Source organism: Manis javanica, chromosome 10, assembly GCF_040802235.1.
Source record: "Manis javanica isolate MJ-LG chromosome 10, MJ_LKY, whole genome shotgun sequence".
Lineage (NCBI taxonomy): Eukaryota > Metazoa > Chordata > Mammalia > Pholidota > Manidae > Manis > Manis javanica.
This window is the reverse complement of record NC_133165.1, coordinates 39,250,761-39,273,850: the sequence shown is the minus strand read 5'-3', so window position 1 is coordinate 39,273,850 and position 23,090 is coordinate 39,250,761. Positions and strand designations below refer to the sequence as shown.

The following is a 23,090-nucleotide window of genomic DNA, read 5'->3' as shown; positions in this document are numbered from 1 at the left end:
TCAAGAATAGATCATAAACTAGGGCACAAAAAGAGCTTCAGTAAATTCAAAATGACTGAAATTGTATCAACCAATTCCTCAGATCAAAAAGTTATAAAACTAGAAATAAATTATGCAAAGAAAATGAAAAATCCCACAAACACATGGAGGCATCACAACATGCTCCAAAATAACATATGGATCAATAACCAAATAAAAACAGAGATCAAGCAATATATGGAGACAAATGACAACAATAATTCAACGCTGCAAAATCTGTGGGACGCAGCCAAGGCTGTGCTAAGAGGAAAGTATATTCTAATACAGGCCTACCTCAGAAAAGAAGAACAATCCCATGTAAGCAGTCTAACCTCACAAATAGTGAAACTAGAAAAAGAACAACAAATGAGGCCCGAAGTCAGTAGAAGGAGGGACATAATAAAAATTAGAGCAGAAATAAATAAAATTGAGAAGAATAAAACAATTGAAAGAATAAATGAAAGCAAGAGCTGGTTCTTTGAGAAAATAAACAAAATAGATAAACCCCTAGCCAGACTTATCAAGAAAAAAAGAGTCTACACACATAAACAGAATTAGGAATGAGAAAGGAAAAATCACTACAGCCACCACAGAAATACAAAGAATTATCAGAGAATACTATGAAAACTTGCATGCTAACAAACTGGATAACCTAGAAGAAATGGAAAACTTTCTAGAAAAATACAACCTTCCAAGGCTAACCAAGGAATAAGCAGAAAATCTGAACAGACCAATTACCAGCAATGAAAATTAACTAAACCTACCTAAGAACAAAACTCCTGGACCAGATGGCTTCACTGCTGAATTTTAAATACCCATTCTCCTTAAAGTTTTCCAAAAAATAGAAGAGGAGGGAATACTTCCAAACTCAGTCTATGAGGCCAGCATCACTCTAATACCAAAACCAGGCAAAGACACCACAAAAAAAGAAAATTACAGACCAATATCCCTGATGAACAGAGATGCAAAAATACTCAACAAAATATTAGCAAACCAAATTCAAAAAGACATCAAAAAGATCATCCATCATGATGAAGTTGTATTTATGCCAGAGATGCTAGGATGGTATAACATTCAAAAATCCATCAACATTATCCACCACATCAACAAAAAGAAGGACAAAAACCACAGAATCATCTCCATAGATGCTGAAAAAGCATTTGACAAAATTCACCATCCATTCATGATAAAAACTCTCAACAAAATGGGTATAGAGGGCAAGTACCTCAACATAAAAAACCCATATATGACAAACCCACAGCCAACATTATACTTAACAGTGAGAAGCTGAAAGCTTTTCCTTTAAGATCGGGAACAAGACAAGGAGGCCCACTCTCCCCACTTCTATTCAACATAGTTCCAGAGGTCCAAGCCACAGCAATCAGACAACACAAAGAAATAAAAGGCATCCAGATTGGCAAGGAAGAAGTTAAACTGTCCCTGTTTGCAGATGACATGATATTGTATATAAAAAACCCTAAAGAATCCACTCCAAAACTATTCAGCAAAGTTGCAGGATACAAAATTAATACACAGAAATCTGTGGCATTCCTATACACTAACAATGAACTAGCAGAGAGAGAAATCAGGAAAACAATTCCATTCACAATTGCATAAAAAAAAATACCTAGGAATAAACCTAATAACCAAGGAAGTGAAAGACCTATGCTCTGAAAACTACAAGACACTCATGAGAGAAATTAAAGAGGATACCAATAAATGGAAACACATCCTATGCTCATAGATAGGAAGAATTAATATTATCAAAATGGCCATCCTGCCATTCTATAGATTCAATGCAATTCTTATCAAAATACTAAAACATTCTTAAACGAACCAGAGAAAATCATCCTAAAATTCATATGGAACCACAAAAGACTTCGAATAGCCAAAGCAATCCTGAGAAGGAAGAATAAAGCAGGGGGAATTATGCTCCCCAACTTCAAGCTCTACTACAAAGCCACAGTAATCAAGACAATTTGGTACTGGCACAAGAACAGACCCATAGACCAATGGAACAGACTAGAGAGCCCTGATATAACCCAACCATATATGGCCAATTAATATATGATAAAGGAGCCATGGACATACAGTGGGGAAATGACAGCCTCTTCAACAGCTGGTGTTGGCAAAACTGGACAGCTACATGCAAGAGAATGAAACTGGATTACTGTTTTACCCCATACACAAAAGTAAACTCGAAATGGATTAAAGACTTGAATGTAAGTCATAAAACCATAAAACTCTTGGAAGACAACATAGGCAAACATCTTCTGAAAATAAGCATGAGCAACTTCTTCCTGAACCCATCTCCTCGAGAAAGGGAAACAAATGCAAAAATGAACTCTTGGGACTACATCAAACTAAAACGTTTTTGTACGGCAAAGGACATCATCAACAAAACAAAAAGGCATCCTACAATACAGGAGAATATATTTGTAAATGACATATCTGACAAGGGGTTAACATCCAAAATATATAAAGAACTTACACACTTCAACACCCAAATAGCAAATAAACTGATTAACAAATGGGCAGAGGATATGAAGAGACGGTTCTCCAGAGAAGAAATTCAGATGGCGAACAGACACATGAAGAGATGCTCCACATCACTAATCATCAGGGAAATGCAAATTAAAACCACAATGAGATATCACCTCACCCCAGTAAGGATGGCCAGCATCAAAAAGACTAAGAACAACAAATGTTGGTGAGGATGTGGAGAAAGGGGAACCCTCCTACACTGCTGGTGGGAATGTCAGCTAGTTCAACCACTGTGGAAGGTAATATGGAGGTTCCTCAAAAAACTAAAAGTAGAAATACCATTTGACCCCGGAATCCCACTCCTTGGAATTTACTGAAAGAATACAACTTCTCATATTCAAAAAGACATATGCACCCCTATGTTCATTGCAGCACTTTTTACAATAGCCAAGATATGGAAGCAACTTACGTGTCCATCTGTAGATGAATGGATAAAGAAGATGTGGTACACATATACAATGGAATACTATTCAGCCATAAGAAAGAAACAAATCCTACCATTTGCAACAACATGGATGGAGCTGGGGGACATTATGCTCAGTGAAATAAGCCAGGCAGAGAAAGACAAATGCCAAATGATTTCCTTCATTTGTGGAGTATAACAATGAAGCAAAACTGAAGGAATAAAATGGCAGCAGACTCAGAGACTGGTGGTTACCAAAGGGGAGGGGTATGGGAGGGCAGGTGGGGAGGGAGGGACAAGGGGACTGAGGGGTATTATATTTAGTACACATGGTGTGGGGGATCACAGGGAGAACAGTGTATCACAGAGAAGGCACATAGTGGATCTCTGGCAACTTGCTGCACTGATGGACAGTGACTGTATCGGGGTATGGGTGGGGACTTGAAAATATGGGTAAATCTAGTAACCACATTGTTTTTTCATGTGAAACCTTCATAAGAGTGTGTATCAATCATACATTAATAAAAAATTAAAAAAAAATCAGCTAGCCAAAGATGTGTGAGTATATTTCTGGACTCTCAATTCTATTTCCTTTGTCTATATGTCTATCCTGATGCCAATACCATACTGTTTTAATCACTGTGGTTTTATAGAAAGTTTTGAAATTGGGAAGTGTAAGTCTCCCAACTTTGTTTCAAGATTGTTTTGACCACTAGGGGTCTCAAACCATTCCATAAAAATCTGAGTATCTGCTTTTCCATTTTTGCAAAAATGGAAAAGTAGAATTTTCCTATGAAAAACTGAAAATTTATGAATTGTGTTGAATTTGCAAATTGCTTTAGGTACTATTGACATATTAACAACATTAAGTCTTTCTGTTCATGAATATGGGATATCTTTTGCCAATTTCTTTTGATCCAGTGGAAAAGAGTTTAGGGCAACCAGTCAAAAAAACCTCAATTACTATACAATAATGTGATCTTGTCCTTTGACCTAATGTGGCTTTCATTTCTCTACTCTGATGAAATTACAATTAGTCAATCCTAGAATAGTTTCTAGGGTCAATAACATCTTCTATTAAAAGCAAAACAAAAATTTCAGAACAGCTACTTAAGTCTTATGTATTCATAACTAAGGTAAAAAATACTTATAATTTGTAATTCAATCACAAAGTTAATGAAACATAAACACAAATATTCTTATACACAAACATACTCATATAGCATAAGACTGAGTTAGTATTCTTTCTTTATATAATTGATATTATAAATTAGAAAAAGGGAGGCAGTTATTACTAAGATATTAAAATTATTACAAAAATAATTATACTTTGTTTATTCCACTTAATTCTTATAAGAATTCTATGTTCCATACAGCAAATTTCACCCTAAATCTCACAAGCTTTCTTGAGGGGCACAGGAAGATGGTGTGTCTCTGCACCCTGGATGAAGGAGAAATGAATGAGAAACTACTGTTGGTATCAATAATAAAAATGTCTCCCTACTTGATCTATTTTATAAAAAAGTTTCCAAGAGTTGTTCTCAAGGCCAAAGATAGGTCAAGAATCCTTCTGCAGGACACATTAGAGAAGAAGGCAAGAGGGCCCAAATAGGGACAGGGAGTTCTCAAGATTGGCCAAGAAGAATCTGCCCTGCTGGTGGATAGGAGGCCAAGAGAGTGGTTAGAGCCAGGTCTAGAGGACTCATAGACCCTTCAAGAAATATGGTGTGTTCTTACAAGGGATTTCCCTTCAGAAACCAGTCAGGAAATTTAATTCCTTCTCTTGCCAAGTAAGTGGTTGGTTATTCATCCCTTCAGAGAAATGAAATGACAGAAAGGGTCTGTTACCAATCTCTTCAGTAAAAGAAATTACAAAGAGCCTATAGTTAAATGATGTCATTTCCCAGTGAAGAATTCGTTCACATATAACACTGATATTAAAGGCATTATTACTTCACTTTGCAATCTGTTGCTTCTAAGATGACAAATGATCTTCCCTGCCTTATAATCTGTTAAAATACATTTTAGGTCAAACTAGAAAAGAGAATGACACTACAATGCAATGCTCAAAAGTGTAAACCAAGAAAGGGTGAACTGTGATGCTTGGATATACAAAGTGATGTGAAGGGATGAGAGTTTTGGGGAATTAAGACTTGACAGAGGGGGTGTGTGGTCTCATAGTTTTGCTTTGATTTCTTTCTTTTTCTTTATTTAAACTTACGTCACTGAGCCTTTCCCGAGAGCTGCTCCTGCGGAAGCCCTTGGATTCTCCACTGGCGCTTTCACTGTCACTGTCCCTGCAGCTGTTCTGCCCTGGCTTGAGCTAAAGGCAAAAGAAAAGAGAAGAAAGAAAAGTGTCAATGGTCTCCTCACACAACTGCTCCTTCACTCCTGTTCTTTAAAACCTGTCATAGCAAGCAATTTAAGGTCCTGACCTTCAACATTCTTCTCAGTTTCTGAATAGCGCCAGGCAAGCTTCCATAGAAAGAAACATGGAGAGCCGGATACGCAAAACATGTAACATAACATGTCAATGTAAATAGAAGACTGATGAGCAACCTTAAATAAACACTTGAAAAGTCAAACAGACATCCATGAATCTTGGAAAGTAATCTTTCCTCAGATTTTTCCTCTGCTCCACTATAATTTTTTGGTTAATAATAAAAGGACCAAAAACACTGAATAAACTGAAGCCAGACTACAGCAACTATGATTTCCCACCTTATTTCTTCTGTTCTCTTCTGAACAAAAGAAACAGCAAATCAGAAAAACAAAGATGATTTTCTTCTATTAGGAGGAAATGGTAAGATGCTGTATGTTATCCTTTAACCATGAGGAAGACAATGATGGAGTTTTTTGATGTAATATTTTGAATCTCCTGCTAGACATTTAAAAGTACCAGGTTAAGACTTATAGCTTAAGTAAGCCAGCAGGCATTCAACAAATATGTGTAAAATAACAAATGTGGGCCTCAGAGTAAGAGCCAGAGACATGGTGTAAACAAAACGAGTAAAACAAAGTCTCTTATCTTATAAAACTTACATTTTGGCAGTTGGTACACATTGACCAAGCTCTTGATTTTTCTGTTCAGTAAGTTCTGCACATTTACCTAGCTCTGATTTTACATTACAATGAACACACTATATTGCAACCATTAGTTTATATAAGACTGTGAGTCACACACATACGGGCCATTGTTCTATGTAGTCATCCCCAGCCTCATTTTCACAGACCCCAAACAATTCAGTGGAGGTTACAAGATTGAAGTTAAAATGTTCTCAATCTAGCAAGAGGGAAAGACACTGCAAAACAAGCAAATATAACAATGCAAGGGGAATATATCCTAAATGAAAACCCACAACTAGCCAGTGACAACAGGAAAGGTGACTTCTGAAACCTTGAATGTTAAAAGCAGATTGAGCTCATATGGCTGAGAGGGGAGGGCAAGATGCTCTTGAGAGAGAAAGGCAGGGAACACAAGTCAGAAATAATCAGGAGTCTTATCTGAAACAGAGGTTCCTTTAGGGAGGAAAAAAGAAACATTAAAGAGGGATACAGGATCAGAATATGGAAAGTCTCAAATAAAACATAAGTCTCACATTTCTGAGCAGGAGGGGCCTTCAGAAAGCAGAACAGGTAATTGGTAACAACTTTCACCTCAGGTTCTCATGCGGCTCTGGGACAAAGAGGGAAGATGATACAAGATAAATGGAGAATGAATTTGAATCAGAATTCTTGCTGTAATGTGCCTCTTTAAAAACTGCATCTCATATCCCACTTTTGGTCTAATCAGCTATACGCAAATCTTTACATAGAGAACTCATTTTTGTTTTCAACCTTTCTACAAACCAACTTTTATCACTTTCTTCTAAAATCTTTCTCCAGGAAGTCTTTTCTAATGGAACACAGAAAAATGACGCTAATTTTGCTTTATGTCCTCCTGAGATCCTGTAAATCCTTAGTTTCCTGCTAAATTACTACTAAACCTGATAATTCTAAATTAATTCAGATGCAAGCTATATGAGCCCTTTCTTATTACTATGGAATAAAAGTTAAGAATATTGTCATTCTCTTCAATTTTTCATTTTTATACTTATAATAAAGGAGAATTTAATCTAAAATGAATATCACTTTCTCTCAATTTCCTGAACATGTCATGTCCATTCCTGCCCTACATTTACACTACATTTCCTCAATCTGCATTCCTTAAATTTCCTAAAATTTTCTCAGTTCTGTCATCCTCACTTTCTCTGCTTTTCAGGTGAAGATCTTCTTTGTTGTTGAGTAAATTTTTTTTTGGTATCATTAATCTACAATTACATAAGGAACATTATGTTTACTAGACTCCCCACATCAACAAGTCCCCCACAACAAACCCCATTACAGTCACTGTCCATCAGCGTAGTAAGATGCTGTAGAATCACTACTTGTCTTCTCTGTGTTGAACAGCCCTCCCCATGCCCCCCCGACCACATTATACATGCTAATCATAATGCCCCCTTTCACTCCCACACCCCTTCCCACCCATCCTCCACAGTCCCTTTCCCTTTGGTAACTGTTAGTCCATTCTTGGGTTCTGTGAGTCTTCTTCTGTTTTGTTCCTTCAGTTTTTTCTTTGTTCTTATACAACACAGACAAGTGAAATCATTTGGTACTTGTCTTTCTCCACCTGGCTTATTTCACTGAGCATAATACCCTTTAGCTCCATCCATGTTATTGCATATGATAGGATTTGTTTTCTTTTTATGGCTGAATAGTATTCCATTGTGTATATGTGCCATACCTTTATCCATTCATCTACTGATGGACACTTAGGTTGCTTCCATTTCTTGGCTATTATAAATAGTCCTGAGATAAAAGAGGGGTGCATATGTCTTTTTGAAACTGGGGCTCCTGCATTCTTAGGGTAAATTCCTAGGAATGGAATTCCTGGGTCAAATGGTATTTCTATTTTTAGTTTTTGTTTTCTCTTTCTTTCTTTTTTTTTTTTTTTAATTTTATTTTGGTATCATTAATCTACAATTACATGAAGGACATTATGTTCACTCGGCTCCCCACATCACCAAGTAACCCCCACACACCCATTCACAGTCACTGTCCATCAACATAGTAAGATGCTGTAAAATCACTATTTGTCTTCTCTGTGTTGCACAGACCTCCCCGTGCCCCCCCCTACACTATACATGTTAATCATAATGCCCCCTTTCTTTTTTCCACCCTTATCCCTCCATTCCCACCCGTCCTCCCCAGTCCCTTTCCCTTTGGTAACTATTAGTCCATTCTTGGGTTCTGTGCTTATGCTGCTGTTTTGTTCCTTCAGTTTTCTTTTGTTCTTATACTCCACATATGAGTGAAATCATTTGGTACTTGTCTTTCTCTGCCTGGCTTATTTCACTGAGCATAATACCCTCTAGCTCCATCCATGTTGTTGAAAATGGTAGGATCTGTCTTTTTCTTATAGCTGAGTAATTTACCATTGTGTATATATACCACATCTTCTTTATCCATTCATCTACTAATGGACATTTTGGTTGCTTCCATATCTTGGCTATTGTAAATAGTGCAATGATAAACATAGGGGTGCATCTGTCTTTTTCAAACTAGGCTGCTGCATTCTTAGGGTAAATTCCTAGAAGTGGAATTCCTGGGTCAAATGGTATTTCTATTTTGAGCACTTGGAGAAACCTCCATACTGCTTTCCACAATGGTTGAACTAATTTGCATTCCCACCAGCAGCATAGGAGAGTTCCTCCTTTACCCGCATTCTAGCCAGCATTTCTTGTTCCAAGCCTTTTCTATGTTGGCCATCCTTACTGGGGTGAGGTGATATCTCCTTGTGGTTTTAATTTGGAGTTCCCTGATAATTAGTGATGTGGAGCATCTTTTCATGTGCCTGTTGGTCATCTGAATTTCTTCTTTGGAGAAGTGTCTGTTCATAACCTTCACCCATTTTTTAATAGGATTATTTGCTTTTTGTTTGTTGAGGTGCACGAGCTCTTTATATATTTTGGATGTCAGCCCTTTATCAGATCTGTCATTTATGAATATATTCTCCCATACTGTAGGATGCCTTTTTGTTCTATTGGTGGTATCCTTTGCTGTACAGAAGCTTTACAGCTTGATATAGTCCCACTTGTTCATTTTTGCTTTTGTTTCCCTTGCCTGGGGAGATATGTTCATGAAGAAGTCACTCATGTTAATGTCCTAGAGATTTTTCCCTATGTTTTCTTCTAAGAGTTTTATGGTTTCATGGCTTATATTCAGGTCCTTGATCCATTTCAAATTTACTTTTGTGTATGGGGTTAGACAATGATCCAGTTTCATTCTCTTATATGTAGCTGTCCAGTTTTGCAAACACCAGCTGTTGAAGAGGCTCTCATTTCCCCACTGTATGTCCATGGCTCCTTTATCGTATATTAATTGACCATATATGTTTGAGTTAATGTCTGGAGTCTCTATTCTGTTCCACTGGTCTGTGGCTCTGTTCTTTTGCCAGTACCAAATTGTCTTGATTACTGTGGCTTGTAGTAGTGCTTGAAGTTGGGGAGTGAGATACCTGCCACTTTATTCTTCCTTCTCAGGATTGCTTTGACTATTTGGGGTCTTTGGTGGTTCCATATGAATTTTAGAACTATTCACTGAAGAATGCTGTTGGTATTTTGATAAGCATTGCATTGTATCTGTAGATTGCTTTAGGCAGGATGGCCATTTTGACGATATTAATTCTTCCTAGCCAGGAGCATGGGATGAGTTTCCATTTGTTAGTGACCTCTGCAATTTCTCTTAAGAGTGTCTTGTAGATTTCAGGGTATAGGTCTTTCACTTCCTTGGTTAGGTTTTATTCCTAGGTATTTTATTCTTTTTGATGCAATTGTAAATGGAATTCTTTTCCTTATTTCTCTTTCTGCTAGTTCATTGTTAGTATACAGGAAAGCCACAGATCTCTGTGTGTTAATTTTGTATCCTGCAACTTTGCTGAATTCCGATATTAGTTCTAGTAGTTTTGGAGTGTAGTCTTTAGGGATTTTTTATGTACAATATCATGTCATCTGCAAATGGTGACAGTTTGACTCCCTCTTTACCAATCAGGATTCCTTGTATTTTTTTGTTTTGTCTGATTACTGTGGCTAGGACCTCTAGTACTATGGTGAATAACAGTGGGGAGAGTGGGCATCCCTGTCATGTTCCCGATCTTAGAGGAAAAGCTTTCAGCTTCTTGATGTTAAGTATGATCTTGGCTGTGGGTTTATCATATACGGCCTTTATTATGTTGACGTACTTGCCCTCTATACCCATTTTGTTGATAGTTTTCATCATGAATGGATGTCGAATTCTGTTAAATGCTTTTTCAGCATTTATGGAGATGATCATGTGGTTTTTGTCCTTCTTTTTGTTGATGTGGTGGATGATGTTGATGGATTTTCAAATGTTGTACCATCCTTGCATCCCTGAGATGAATCCCACTTGGTTATGGTGTATGATCCTCTTGATATATTTTTGAATTCGGTTTGCTAGTATTTTTGTTGAGTATTTTTGCATCTATGTTCATCAGGGATATTGGTCTGTAATTTTCTTTTTTGGTGGGGTCTTTGCCTGGTTTTGGTATTAGATTGATGCTGGCTTCATAGAATGTGTCTAGAAATATTCTCTCTTCTATTTTTTGGAAAACTTTTAGGAGAATGGGTATTATGTCTTCTCTATATGTCTGATAAAATTCCGAGGTAAATCCATGTGGTTTGGGGGTTTTGCTCTTGGGTAGTTTTTTGATTACTGATTCAATTTCTTTGCTGGTAATTGTTCTGTTTAGATTTTCTATTTCTTGCTTGGTCAGTCTTAGAAGGTTGTATTTTTCTAGGAAGTTGTCCATTTCTTCTAGGTTTTCCAGCTAGTTAACACATAGTTTTTTGTAGTATTCTCTAATAATCCTTTGTATTTCTGTGGGGTCTGTCTTGATTTTTCCTTTCTCATTTCTGACTCTGTTAATGTGTGTAGATTCTCTTTTTCTCTTAATATGTCTGGCTAGGGGTTTATCTATTTTGTTTATTTTCTCAAAGAACCAGATCTTGGTTTCATTGATTTTTTTCTATTGTTTTATTCTTCTCAATTTTATTTATTTCTTCTCTGATCTTCATTATGTCTCTCCTTCTGCTGACTTTGGGCCTCATTTATTCAATTTCAATAATTGTGACTTTAGATTATTCATTTGTGATTGTTCTTCCTTGTTTAAATAGGCCTAGATTGCTATATACTTTCCTCTTGGAACTGCCTTCGCTGCGTCCCACAGAAGTTGGGGCTTTATTGCTGTTGTTGTCATTTGTCTCCATATATTGCCTGATCTCTATTTTTAATTTGGTCATTGATCAATTGATTATTTAGGAGCATGTTGTTAAGCCTCCGTGTTTTGTGAGCCTTTTTGCTTTCTTTGTACAATTTATTTCTAGTTTTATACCTTTGTGGTGTGAGAAGTTGGTTGATAAAATTTCAATCTTTTTGAATTTACTGAAGCTCTTTTTGTGGCCTAGTATGTGGTCTATTCTGGAGAATGTTCCATGTGCACTTGAGAAGAATGTGTATTCTGTGCATTTGGGTATAGAGTTCTACAGATGCCATCTGTTCTAGTGTTGTTCAGTGCCTCTGTGTCCTCACTTACTTCCTGTCTGGTGGTTCTGTCCTTTGAAGTGAGTGGTGTGTTGAAGTCTCCTAAAATGAATGCAGTGCATTCTATTTCCTCCTGTAATTCTGTTAGTATCTGTTTCACATATGTTGGTGCTCCTGTATTGGGTGCACATATATTTATAATGGTTATATCCTCTTGTTGGACTGACCTCTTTATCATTATTTAATGTTCTTCTTTATCTCTTGTTATTTTCTTTGTTTTGAGGTCTATTTTGTCTGATACTAGTACTGCAACACCTGCTTTTATCTCCTTATTGTTTGCATGAAAAATCTTTTTCCATACCTTGACTTTTAGTCTGTGTATGTCTTTGGGTTTGAGATGAGTTTCTTGTAAACAGCATAGAGATGGGTCTTGCTTTTTTATCCATTCTATTATTCTATGTCTTTTGACTGGTGCATTCAGTCCATTTACATTTAGGGTAATTATTGAAAGATATGTACTTATTGCCATTGCAGGCTTTAGATTCGTGATTACCAAAGGTTCAAGGTTAGCTTCTTTACTATCTAACCGTCCAACTTAACTCACTTATTAAGCTATTATAAAGACATTCCGATGATTCTTTATTTCTCTCCCTTCTTATTCCTCCTCCTCCATTCTTTATATGTTAGGTGTTTTATTCTCTGCTCTTTTGTGTTTCCTTTGACTGCCTTTGTGAGTAGTTGATTTTATTTTTTGCCTTTAGTTTGTATTTGGTTGGTCTGCTTTCTTTGTAGTGATTTTATTTTCTCTGGTAACATGTATTTTGCCTTAGGAGTACTTCCATCTAGAGCAGTCTCTTTAAAATATCCTGTAGAGATGGTTTGTGGGAGGCAAATTCTCTCAACTTTTGCTTGTCTGGGAATTGTTAGTCAGTCCTTCATATTTAAATGATAATCATGCTGGATACAGTATTCTTGGTTCAAGGCCCTTCTGTTTAATTGCATTAAATATATCATGCCATTCTCTACTGTTGCTTTCTGTAAGGTTTCTGTTGAGAAGTCTGATGATAGCCTTATTGGTTTTCCTTTGTAGGTGACCTTTTTCTCTCTCTGGCTGCCTTTAATAATCTGTCCTCATTCTTGATCTTTGCCATTTTAATTATGTGTCTTGGTGTTGTCCTCCTTGGGTCCCTTGCATTGGGAGTTCTGTGGGCTTCCATGTTCTGAGAGACTATTTTCTCCTCCAGTTTGGTGAAGTTTTCAGCAATTATTTCTTCAAATACACTTTCTATCCCTTTTTCTCTCTCTTCTTCTCCTGGTGCCCCTTTAATGTGAATGTTGTTCCATTTAGATTGGTCACACAGTTCTCTTAGTATCCTTTCATTCCTGGAGATCCTTTTATCTCTCTCTGCCTCAGCTTCTCTGTTTTTCTGTTCTCTGATTTCTATTCCATTAATGGGCTCTTGCACCTAATCCAGTCTGCTCTTAAGTCCTTCCAGAGATTGTTATATTTTTGTATTCTTTCTCCTAACTTGATCTTTTAGCTCTTGCATATTTCTCTACAGGTCCATCAGCATGGTTATAACCATTATTTTGAATTCCTTTTCAGGAATTTTGGCTAAATCTACCTCCCCAGGTTCCCTCTCAGGGGTTGTCTGGGTGATTCTGGACTTGATCAGATTCTTCTGCCCTTTTATGGCTATAGAGGTAGTTGTGGGCAGTTGGCGCATGTGCTAGCTGGGAGGACAAAGTCCCTTCCTGCTTCCTGGTTGCCTTGCCCTCCTCCGAGCAGCTTCTGGTTTTATTTCCTGAGCAGCTGAGGGTGGGGCAACTGTCAGGGTAACCCAGAGCCCCGTGCGGAGGGGCTGGCACTCCAGGTGTGCTCTTCTGCAGGAACTACGACCCTTGGTTCCATGTCCCGGCTTCCTCTGTCTGTGCGCGCTGGCAGGGCCTCTGATTCTGGTCCAGGCAGCTGCGGAGGAGGCTCTGGGCGGTTGCTGTGGGCTTGGCCGCTCTTAGGCTGCTCCCATATGGTGGGGCCGCGCCAGATGGCGAATGGATGGGAGGTTGTTTATCACCGTGAGGGGCTTCAGAGCTGTGCTGCCTCCCAGGGGGTTAGGGCACCCAGAGTTCCCTGGGAGTCCCAGCTGCTGGGCTGAGTGTGCCTGGATGCTTCTGTCCAGCTGTGAGGCCCCTGTCCCTTTAAGACTTTCAAAAAGCACTCACTTTTCTTTTGTCCCAGGGGCCCTGGCTGCAGGGACTTCCTTGCAGATTTTACTGTTTGGTTTCCTTAATATCCAGCACACCACGCAATGTGTGTCTGTGCTCCCAGTGCAGATGACTAGGGCTGGGTATTTAGCAGTCCTGGGCTCCCACTCCCTCCATGGTCTGACTCCTCTCCTCCTGCCGGGAGCTGGGGTGGGGTGTGGGGGCTCTTGGGTCCTGCAGGGCTGCAGCTTGTATCTTACCCCCTTTGTGAGGTGCTCAGTTTTCACAGATGTAGATGTAGCCTGACCATTGTTCTGTATCTTCTGGTCTCTCTTTTAGGAATAGTTGTATTTGTTATATTTTCAAAAACATATATGGTTTTGGGAGGAGAATTCTGCTGCCCTAGTCATTCCGCCATCTTGGCTCCTCCTCAGGTGAAGATCTTTCTAAAGCTCAGATATTATCTCCTCTACTATGGTCTTTGAAGAGCTTTTTTTGTTCTTTTTTAACATATGTCTTCAGAGTTTAGGTAGCATATCATTCTTCATTAAATATCTTTGATAATTTTGGTACATTCTCAAGTTTAAAAAGGCCTAATGTTAAATATATTTATACTGATGGTAAGATCTGCATGTGAAGTGGACCTTCTCATTTATTTTCAAGCAATATCTGAATACTTGTCTTTCTGGACCTCTCAGTGAAGTGAAGGTAGGTAATGTGTGGATGAAGAAAGACATAGAGCAAATGATGTGCTCAGAATTAAGCAACAGATCCAGGACTAAACCCACATTTCTACTGCCTACTGCTCTCTTCATTTTAACTCCTAGAACCCATTTGGATCCTAACATTGAACATGGAAATAATGAGTCTGCAGTATATTAGTATTCTCCATAAAATACATTTATACTACATTTGTGGTACCTGACAACATTCCCAATGAAATAAATCTTAAGATGTGGTACATATATACAATGGAACATTGTTCAGCCATAAGAAAGAAAGAAATCTTGCCATTTACAACAACCTGGATGGACCTAAAGGGTATTATGCTCAGTGAAGTAAGCCAGACAAAGACAAATATTGTATGATTTCACTTACACGTAGAATCTAAAAAAATGAACCAAAACCAATGAATAAAACAGAAATAGACTCACAGACACCAAGAAATGACTGGTGGTTACCATGGGGAAGCAGTTGGGGTGGGTGTGTGAAATAGGTGAAGGGAACAAAGAGCCATAAAACCCCAATCATAACATAAATTTGTCACAGGGATGAAAGTAGAACATAGAGAATATAGTTAATAGTTCTCTAATATCTTTCTATATTGACAAATAAGAAATACACTAGTTGGGAAGAGCATCTAATAATGTAGATAACTGTCAAATTACTGTTGTACACTTAAAACCAATGTAATATTGTATATCAACTGTACTTCAACAAGAAATTTTTATAAGTTAAGAAATTAAAAAGGAAAGAAATCTTAAAGGTGATATTTGATCAAGACATATTTATAAAACTCCAGTATATCAATGAAGATAAGAAATAAACATCCAGAATTAAAGGTATGAGGGCATGAAGACTATTTCCAATATCTAACTGGTTTACCAAATTCTGGACATTCCATCTGGGTCTTTTCCATGTTTCTTCACAGAAGAAAAATTATGCCTTCAAACAGGGCCCAACAGATTTCAGTGGCCCTGATGTAAATTATCCGACTGTTGATCTAGGCTAAGGGCAAAACCCGAGAAAGACTGAGAGGAAGCAGCTTGCTTGCCTTCCCCCATGTGTCCTGCCAGCAAAAGCATTTCAGTGGATTCTATTCAGAGAGCCGTACATAAAATCCACCCCCTCACTACCCCCTTTCTCCTCCAAAGCCAGGCTCAAGTTTAAAGGAAATTTAGGATTTTGAGCTGTCAGACAGCTCAATATTTCAAAGAAAAAGACTGACTACAGTAAGAACTAAAGCTAAACCACAAGATTTCAAGCAAAGACTTATTCATTCCTAATCCCATCAATACATTTAAAACTGGCATTTTGAGCCACATCCAATGAATCATTTCAGGTAGTATAACTAACTGAGAAGTTGTGATGCATCACCTGAAATTCCCAGCTATTACATACAACCAAGGTGGTGGCTTAAACATTTAAACACCTAAGAAAAATCAATCTCTTTGCATTGATTTGTCCTAGCATCCATGGCAGCTCTGTTATAAAAACTTTTTGCTACAACTGATGCAATGAGATTTCCTGTCAACCTTTGGATACTTTAGGGCCTTCTTTATTTAAAAATTACTGTAATCCACTTTCTAGTTCCAGAAGTTTCTTCCCATTAGAATATTATGTAATTTTTGACTTCAAAAATTATAACAAAACATGAAATGAAAGGAAACTAGCATCTGGCATAAGTAAAAGTTATTCTATCAATAAGATTAACATCTTTTATCAAGTATAAGAAGTCAATTTATTTTTCATTAAGTTTCATTGTCAACAATATATTCATTCTCCAAATTCTGAAACTGTGATCTCATTTCATAGTTAACCACTATTAATAGCTAATTAGGAGAATAACGATCCATGGTTTTCTCACTGCTAATGAACATATAACAAAGTCCCAACACCTTGGACAGAGTGAAGGTGGAGTATTTCTGTACACATTGGCCAAGATTCGTGAGCCACACTATCCCATTATTTCTGGCTTGAGTATGGAGAGTTCCAACAGATGCCACATGCTCAGCAGGTATCACTGATGCTTCAAACAAAATTCATAGAAAGACAGAGTATTTGGGAATATATTTATGACTGGAACTCAAAAGAAATTATGTGAGTTACACAGTGCAATGCAGAAAATCATCCAAAAATAATCTCCTACCACAGTTTTGGTTTCTGAAAGCAGCATAAATCCTTTCTCTGACTGAGTTTTCCTGAAGGGATCTAAACGAACTCTCTACAGTGTTTATAAAATGTGTCAATAAACATAGAATCTTCTTTTTTTCAATGAAATTTTGTAATACACCTTCACTAACATCTAAGCATCAATTTTTGTTTTTTGTTTTTCAAAACAAAACTGTCTCCAAATGGGTAAAGTTTCATAGATTCTGTGATATTTGTAGTATTTTATTCCTTATTTAGATGACACAGAAACAACCTGAAGAAAGTAATGAAAAAACTGATCCATCAAAATAAGCTAACTACTAAAAACAAAATCACAGAGTTGAATAGAAAAAACATTTCTTAGAAAATTAACAATACATTGTACTTTAAAATGTACAATGAAAAAGTTATGCCTAAAAGCAAAATATTAAATTCAGGAAACTAGGGCAGGGCAAGGAATTTGTGCAAAATTTCTCTGGGATCATAGAATTAGAAGTGATTGTTACTGTTTTCAATAGTTAGAGAAAGAGTTTTAAGTAAAGATTTGTTAATCTTAAAGCTAACCATTAGTAAAATTTAGATATTTAAAAATATGTTTCTTCCAAATCACTACCAAGTATAAAAGGATTCAAATCATAATCAATATTCTCTCCAGAGAATATTGGAAAAATTAGGTAAATAGAAAGCAAGAGCATATGACTAAGTATATTGCTTATAATAATAATATACATGGATTAACTTCCTATTTTAGAAAAAAGGACATTTAGTTTATGCTAGGTAAAATAAAAAAATACCCAATTCTTTGTCAGTTACAAAGAACTCCTAAGTTTAAAAAAGAGAGGAAAAAAAGAGGCAGAGCCAACATAGTGGCATGAGTAGGACAGTGGAAATCTCCTACCAAAAACATATGTATTTTTGAAAATACAACAAATACAACTAATCCTAAAAGAGAGACCAGAAGACACAGGACAACAGCCAGACTACATCCACACGTGTGAGAGCCCAGCGCCTGGTGAAAGGGGTAAGATACAAGCCCCGGCTCGGCGGGACCCAAGCACACCTCACCCCAGCTCCCGGCGGGAGGAGAGGAGTCAGAGCAGGGAGGGAGAGGGAGCCTAGGACTGCTAAACACCCAGCCCTAGCCATCCGCACCAGAGAGCAGACACAGTGCATGCATGGGGTCCTGGATACTAGGAAAACAGGGCAGCAGGACTGGTGAGCGGGTCCAAAAGCTGATGACCCTGTGACAAAGAAAAGCGAGTGCTTTTTGAAAGTCTTAAAGGGACAGGGACACAACAGCTGGATGGAAACAACATGGATCGCAGTCCAGTGGCAGGAAATTGCAGGAAAAAATGGTCGCACTAGCCCCCTGGTCAACAGCTCTGAGGCCCCTCACGGAGGTAACAGCCAAACAGCCCCCCGTCCATTACCCCTCTGGGTGCGGTGAAAACAGAGAAGCAGCCTAAGGCTGGCCATGCCCTCAGAAAGGGAGCTTCCTCCATACCGGACGGGCAAGACACAAAGACCCAGTCTACACGCAACTGCCCAACACAAGCCACTAGGGGTCGCAGTTGTCCCAGTAAAGAAAGGCCAGTAGCAAGTGGAAAGTTTGGACCCCTCAGCTGACAGTCAATAGCACCTATCAACATGAAAAGGCAAAAAAATATGCTCCAGACAAGACTAACCAGACAGCTTCAGCATATGCTACATCTTCCCCTGATAAGGAACCTGGGGAGAGACATTTAACCAGTCTTCCTGAATAACAATTCAAAACAAAAGTCATAACCATCCTGATGAACATGCAGAGAAACAGGCAAGAACTAAGGAAGGAGAATACACAAATAAAACAAGCTCTGGAAGGACTTCAAAACAGAATGGACATGATGCAAGAGACCATTAATGGACTAGAAAACAGAGAACAGGAATGCAGAGAACCTGATGCAGAGAGAAATAAAAGGATCTCCAGGAATGAAAGAATTCTAAGAGAGTTGAGTGACCAATTGAAACGGAACAATATCCGCATTATAGGGGTACCAGAAGAAGAAGAGAGAGAAAAAGGGATAAAAAGTGTCTTTGAAGAAATAATTGCTGAACCCTTCCCCAAACTAAGGGAGGAAATGGCCTCTCAGACCACAGAGGTACACAGAACTCCCATGACAAGGGATCCAAGGAGGGCAACACCAAGAACCAAAATAATTAAAATGGTAAAGATCAAAGACAAGGATAAAGACAACGACAGAGAAAAAAAGGTTACCTATAAAGGAAAACCCATCACGCTATCATCAGACTTCTCAACAGAAACCTTACAGGCCAGAAGAGAATGGCATGACATACTTAATGCAAAGAAACAGAAGGGCCGTGAACCAAGGATACTGCATCCAGCATGATTATCATTTAAATATGAAGGAGGGATTAAACAATTCCCAGACAAGCAAAAGTTGAGGGAATTTGCCCCCCACAAACCACCTCTACAGGGTATTTTAGAGGGACTGCTCTAGATGGGAGCACTCCTAAAAAGAGCACAGAACAAAACACACAACATATGAAGAATGGAGGAGGAGGAATAAGAAGGGAGAGAAATAATCATGAGGCTGCGTTTATAACAGCTCAATAAATCAGTTAAGTTAGACAGTAAGGTAGTAAAGAAGCTAACCTTGAACCTGGTAACCACGAATCTAAAGCCTGTAATGGCAATAAGTACATATCTTTTAATAATCACCCTAAATGTAAATGGACTGAATGCACCAATCAAAAGACATAGAGTAATAGAATAGATAAAAAAGCAAGACCCATCTATATGCTGCTTACAAGAGACTCACCTCAAACCCAGACATGCACAGATCAAAAGTCAATGGATGGAAAAAGATATTTCATGCAAACAATAGGGAGAAAAAAGCAGGTGTTGCAATACTAGTATCAGACAAAATAGACTTCAAAACAAAGAAAGTAACAAGAGATAAAGAAGGACACTACATAAGGATAAAGGGCTCAGTCCAACAAGAAGACATAACCATTATAAACATATATGCACCCAATATAGGAGCATCAATATATGTGAAACAAATACTAACAGAACTAAAGGAGGAAATAGGCTACAATGCATTCATTTTAGGAGACTTTAACACACCACTCACTCCTAAGGACAGATCCACCAGACAGAAAATAAGTAAGGACACAGAGGCCCTGAACAACACACTAGAACAGATGGACCTAATAGACATCTATAGAACTCTACATCAAAAAGCAACAGGATACACATTCTTCTCAAGTGCACATGGAACATTCTCCAGAATAGAACACATACTAGGCCACAAAAAGAGCCACAGTAAATTCCAAAAGACTGAAATCCTACCAACCATCTTTTCAGACCACAAAGGTATAAAACTAGAAATAAACTGTACAAAGAAAGCAAAAAGGCTCACAAACACATGGAGGCTTAACAACACGCTCCTAAATAATCAATGGATCAATGACCAAATCAAAATGGACATCCAGCAATATACGGAAATAAACGACAACAACAACACAAAGCCCAAACTACTGTGGGATACAGCAAAAGAAGTCTTAAGAGGAAAATATATTGCAATCCAGGCATATGTAAAGAAGGAAGAACAATCCCAAATGAATGGTCTAATGTCACAATTATTGAAATTGGAAAAAGAAGAACAAATGAGGCCTAAGGTCAGCAGAAGGAGGGATATAATAAAAATCAGAGAAGAAATAAATAAAATTGAGAAGAATAAAACAATAGCAAAAATCAATGAAACCAAGAGCTGGATCTTCAAGAAAACAACCAAAATAGATAAGCCTCTAGCCAGACTTATTAAGAGGAAAAGAGAGTCAACACAAATCAACAGAATCAGAAACGAGAAAGGAAAAATCAAGATGGACCCCACAGAAATAGAAAGAATTATTAGAGATGCCTATGAAAACCTATATGCTAACAAGCTGGGAAACCTAGGAGAAATGGACAACTTAATTGAAAAATACAACCTTCCAAGACTGACCCAGAAAGAAACAGAAAATCTAAACAGACCAATTACCAGCAATGAAATTGAAGCAGTAATCAAAAAACTACCAAAGAACAAAACCTCCGGGCCAGATGGATTCATCTAAGAATTTTATCAGACATACAGGGAAGACATAAGACCGATTCTCCTTAAACTTTTCCAAAAAATAGAAGAGGAGGGAATACTTCCAAACTCATTCTATGAAGCCAACATCATCCTAATACCAAAACCAGGCAAAGACCCCACCAGCAAAGAAAACTACAGACCAATATCCCTGATGAACGCAGATGAAAAAATACTCAACAAAATATTAGCAAACCGAATTCAAAAGTACATCAAAAGGATCGTACACCATGACCAAGTGGGATTCATTCCAGGGATGCAAGGATGGTACAACATTCAAAAATCCATCAACATCATCCACCACAATAAAAAAAGAAAGACAAAAACCACATGATCATCTCCATAGATGCTGAAAAAGCATTTGACAAAGTTCAACATCCATTCATGATAAAAACTCTCAGCAAAATGGGAATAGAGGGAAAGTACCTCAACATAATAAAGGCCATTTATGATAAACCCACAGCCAACATTATACTGAACAGTGAGAAGCTGAAAGCTTTTCATATGAGATCGAGAACTAGACAGGGATGCCCACTCTCCCCATTGTTATTTAACATAGTACTGGAGGTCCTAGCCATGGCAATCAGACAAAATAAAGAAATACAAGGAATCCAGATTGGTAAAGAAGAAGTTAAACTGTCTCTATTTCCAGATGATATGATATTGTACATAAAAAAACCCTAAAGACTCCACCCCAAAACTACTAGAACTGATATCGGAATACAGCAAAGTTGGAGGACACAAATTAAAACACAGAAATCTGTAGCTTTCCTATACACTAATAATGAACCAATAGAAAGAGAAATCAGGAAAACAATTCCATTCACAATAGCATCAAAAAGAACAAAATACCTAGGAATAAACCTAACCAAAGAAGTGAAAGAACTATACCCTGAAAACTACAAGTCACTCTTAAGAGAAATTAAAGGGGACACTAACAAATGGGAACTCATCCCATGCTCATGGCTAGGAAGAATTAATATCGTCAAAATGGCCAACCTGCCCAAAGCAATATACAGATTTGATGCAATCCCTATCAAATTACCAGCAACATTCTTCAATGAACTGGAACAAATAATTCAAAAATTCGTATGGAAACACCAAAGACCCCGAATAGCCAAAGCAATCCTGAGAAAGAAGAATAAAGTACGGGGGATCTCACTCCCCAAATTCAAGCTCTACTACAAAGCCATTGTAATCAAGACAATTTAGTACTGGCACAAGAACAGAGCCACAGACCAGTGGAGCAGATTAGAGACTCCAGACATTAACCCAAACATATATGGACAATTGATATTTGATAAAGGAGCCATGGACATACAATGGCGAAATGACAGTCTCTTCAACAGATGGTGCTGGCAAAACTGGATAGCTACATGTAGGAGAATGAAACTGGACCATTATCTAAGCCCATATACAAAAATAAATTCAAAATGGATCATAGACCTGAATGTAAGTCATGAAACCATAAAACTCTTAGAAAAAAACATAGGCAAAACCCTTTTAGACATAAACATGAGTGACCTCTTCTTGAACATATCTCCCCGGGGGAAGGAAAACAACAGCAAGAATGAACAAGTGGAACTATATTAAGCTGAAAAGCTTCTGTATTGCAAAAGACACCATCAATAGAACAAAAAGGAACCCTACAGAATGGGAGAATATATTTGTAAATGACAGATCCGATAAAGGCTTGATGTCCAAAATATATAAAGAGCTCACACGCCTCAACAAACAAAAAACAAATAATCCAATTAAAAAATGGGCAGAGGAACTGAACAGACAGTTCTCCAAAAAAGAAATATAGATGGCCAACAGACACATGAAAAGATGCTCCACATCGCTAATTATCAGAGAAATTCAAATTAGAACTACAATGAGGTATCACCTCACACCAGTAAGGATGGCTGCCATCCAAAAGACAAACAACAACAAATGTTGGCGAGGCTATGGAGAAAGGGGAACCCTCCTACACTGCTGGTGGGAATGTAAATTAGTTCAACCATTGTGGAAAGCAGTATGGAGGTTCATCAAAATGCTCAAAACAGACCTACTATTTGACCCAGGAATTCCACTCCTAGGAATTTACCCTAAGAACGCAGCAATCAAGTTTGAGAAAGACAGATGCACCCCTATGTTTATTGCAGCACTATTTACAATAGCCAAGAATTGGAAGCAACCTAAATGTCCATCGGTAGATGAATGGATAAAGAAGATGTGGTACATACACAATGGAATATTACTCAGCTATAAGAAAAGGGAAAATCCTACCATTTGCAGCAACATGGATGGAGCTGGAGGGTATTATGCTCAGTGAA

At 37.8% G+C, this 23,090-nt stretch overlaps 1 protein-coding gene across 4 annotated transcripts in view; it reads right to left on the bottom strand.

The window, feature by feature from the left end:
- The window catches only part of AUTS2 (activator of transcription and developmental regulator AUTS2), a 1,201,476-nt gene that overhangs the window by 635,904 nt on the left and 542,482 nt on the right, over window positions 1-23,090 (bottom strand). For all 4 annotated transcript variants that reach the window (XM_073215214.1, XM_073215215.1, XM_073215216.1 and 1 more), the window contains one exon: window positions 5,187-5,288. In XM_073215214.1, the coding sequence (XP_073071315.1) occupies window positions 5,187-5,288 (102 nt within the window). The remainder of the gene's footprint in view (window positions 1-5,186; window positions 5,289-23,090) is intronic.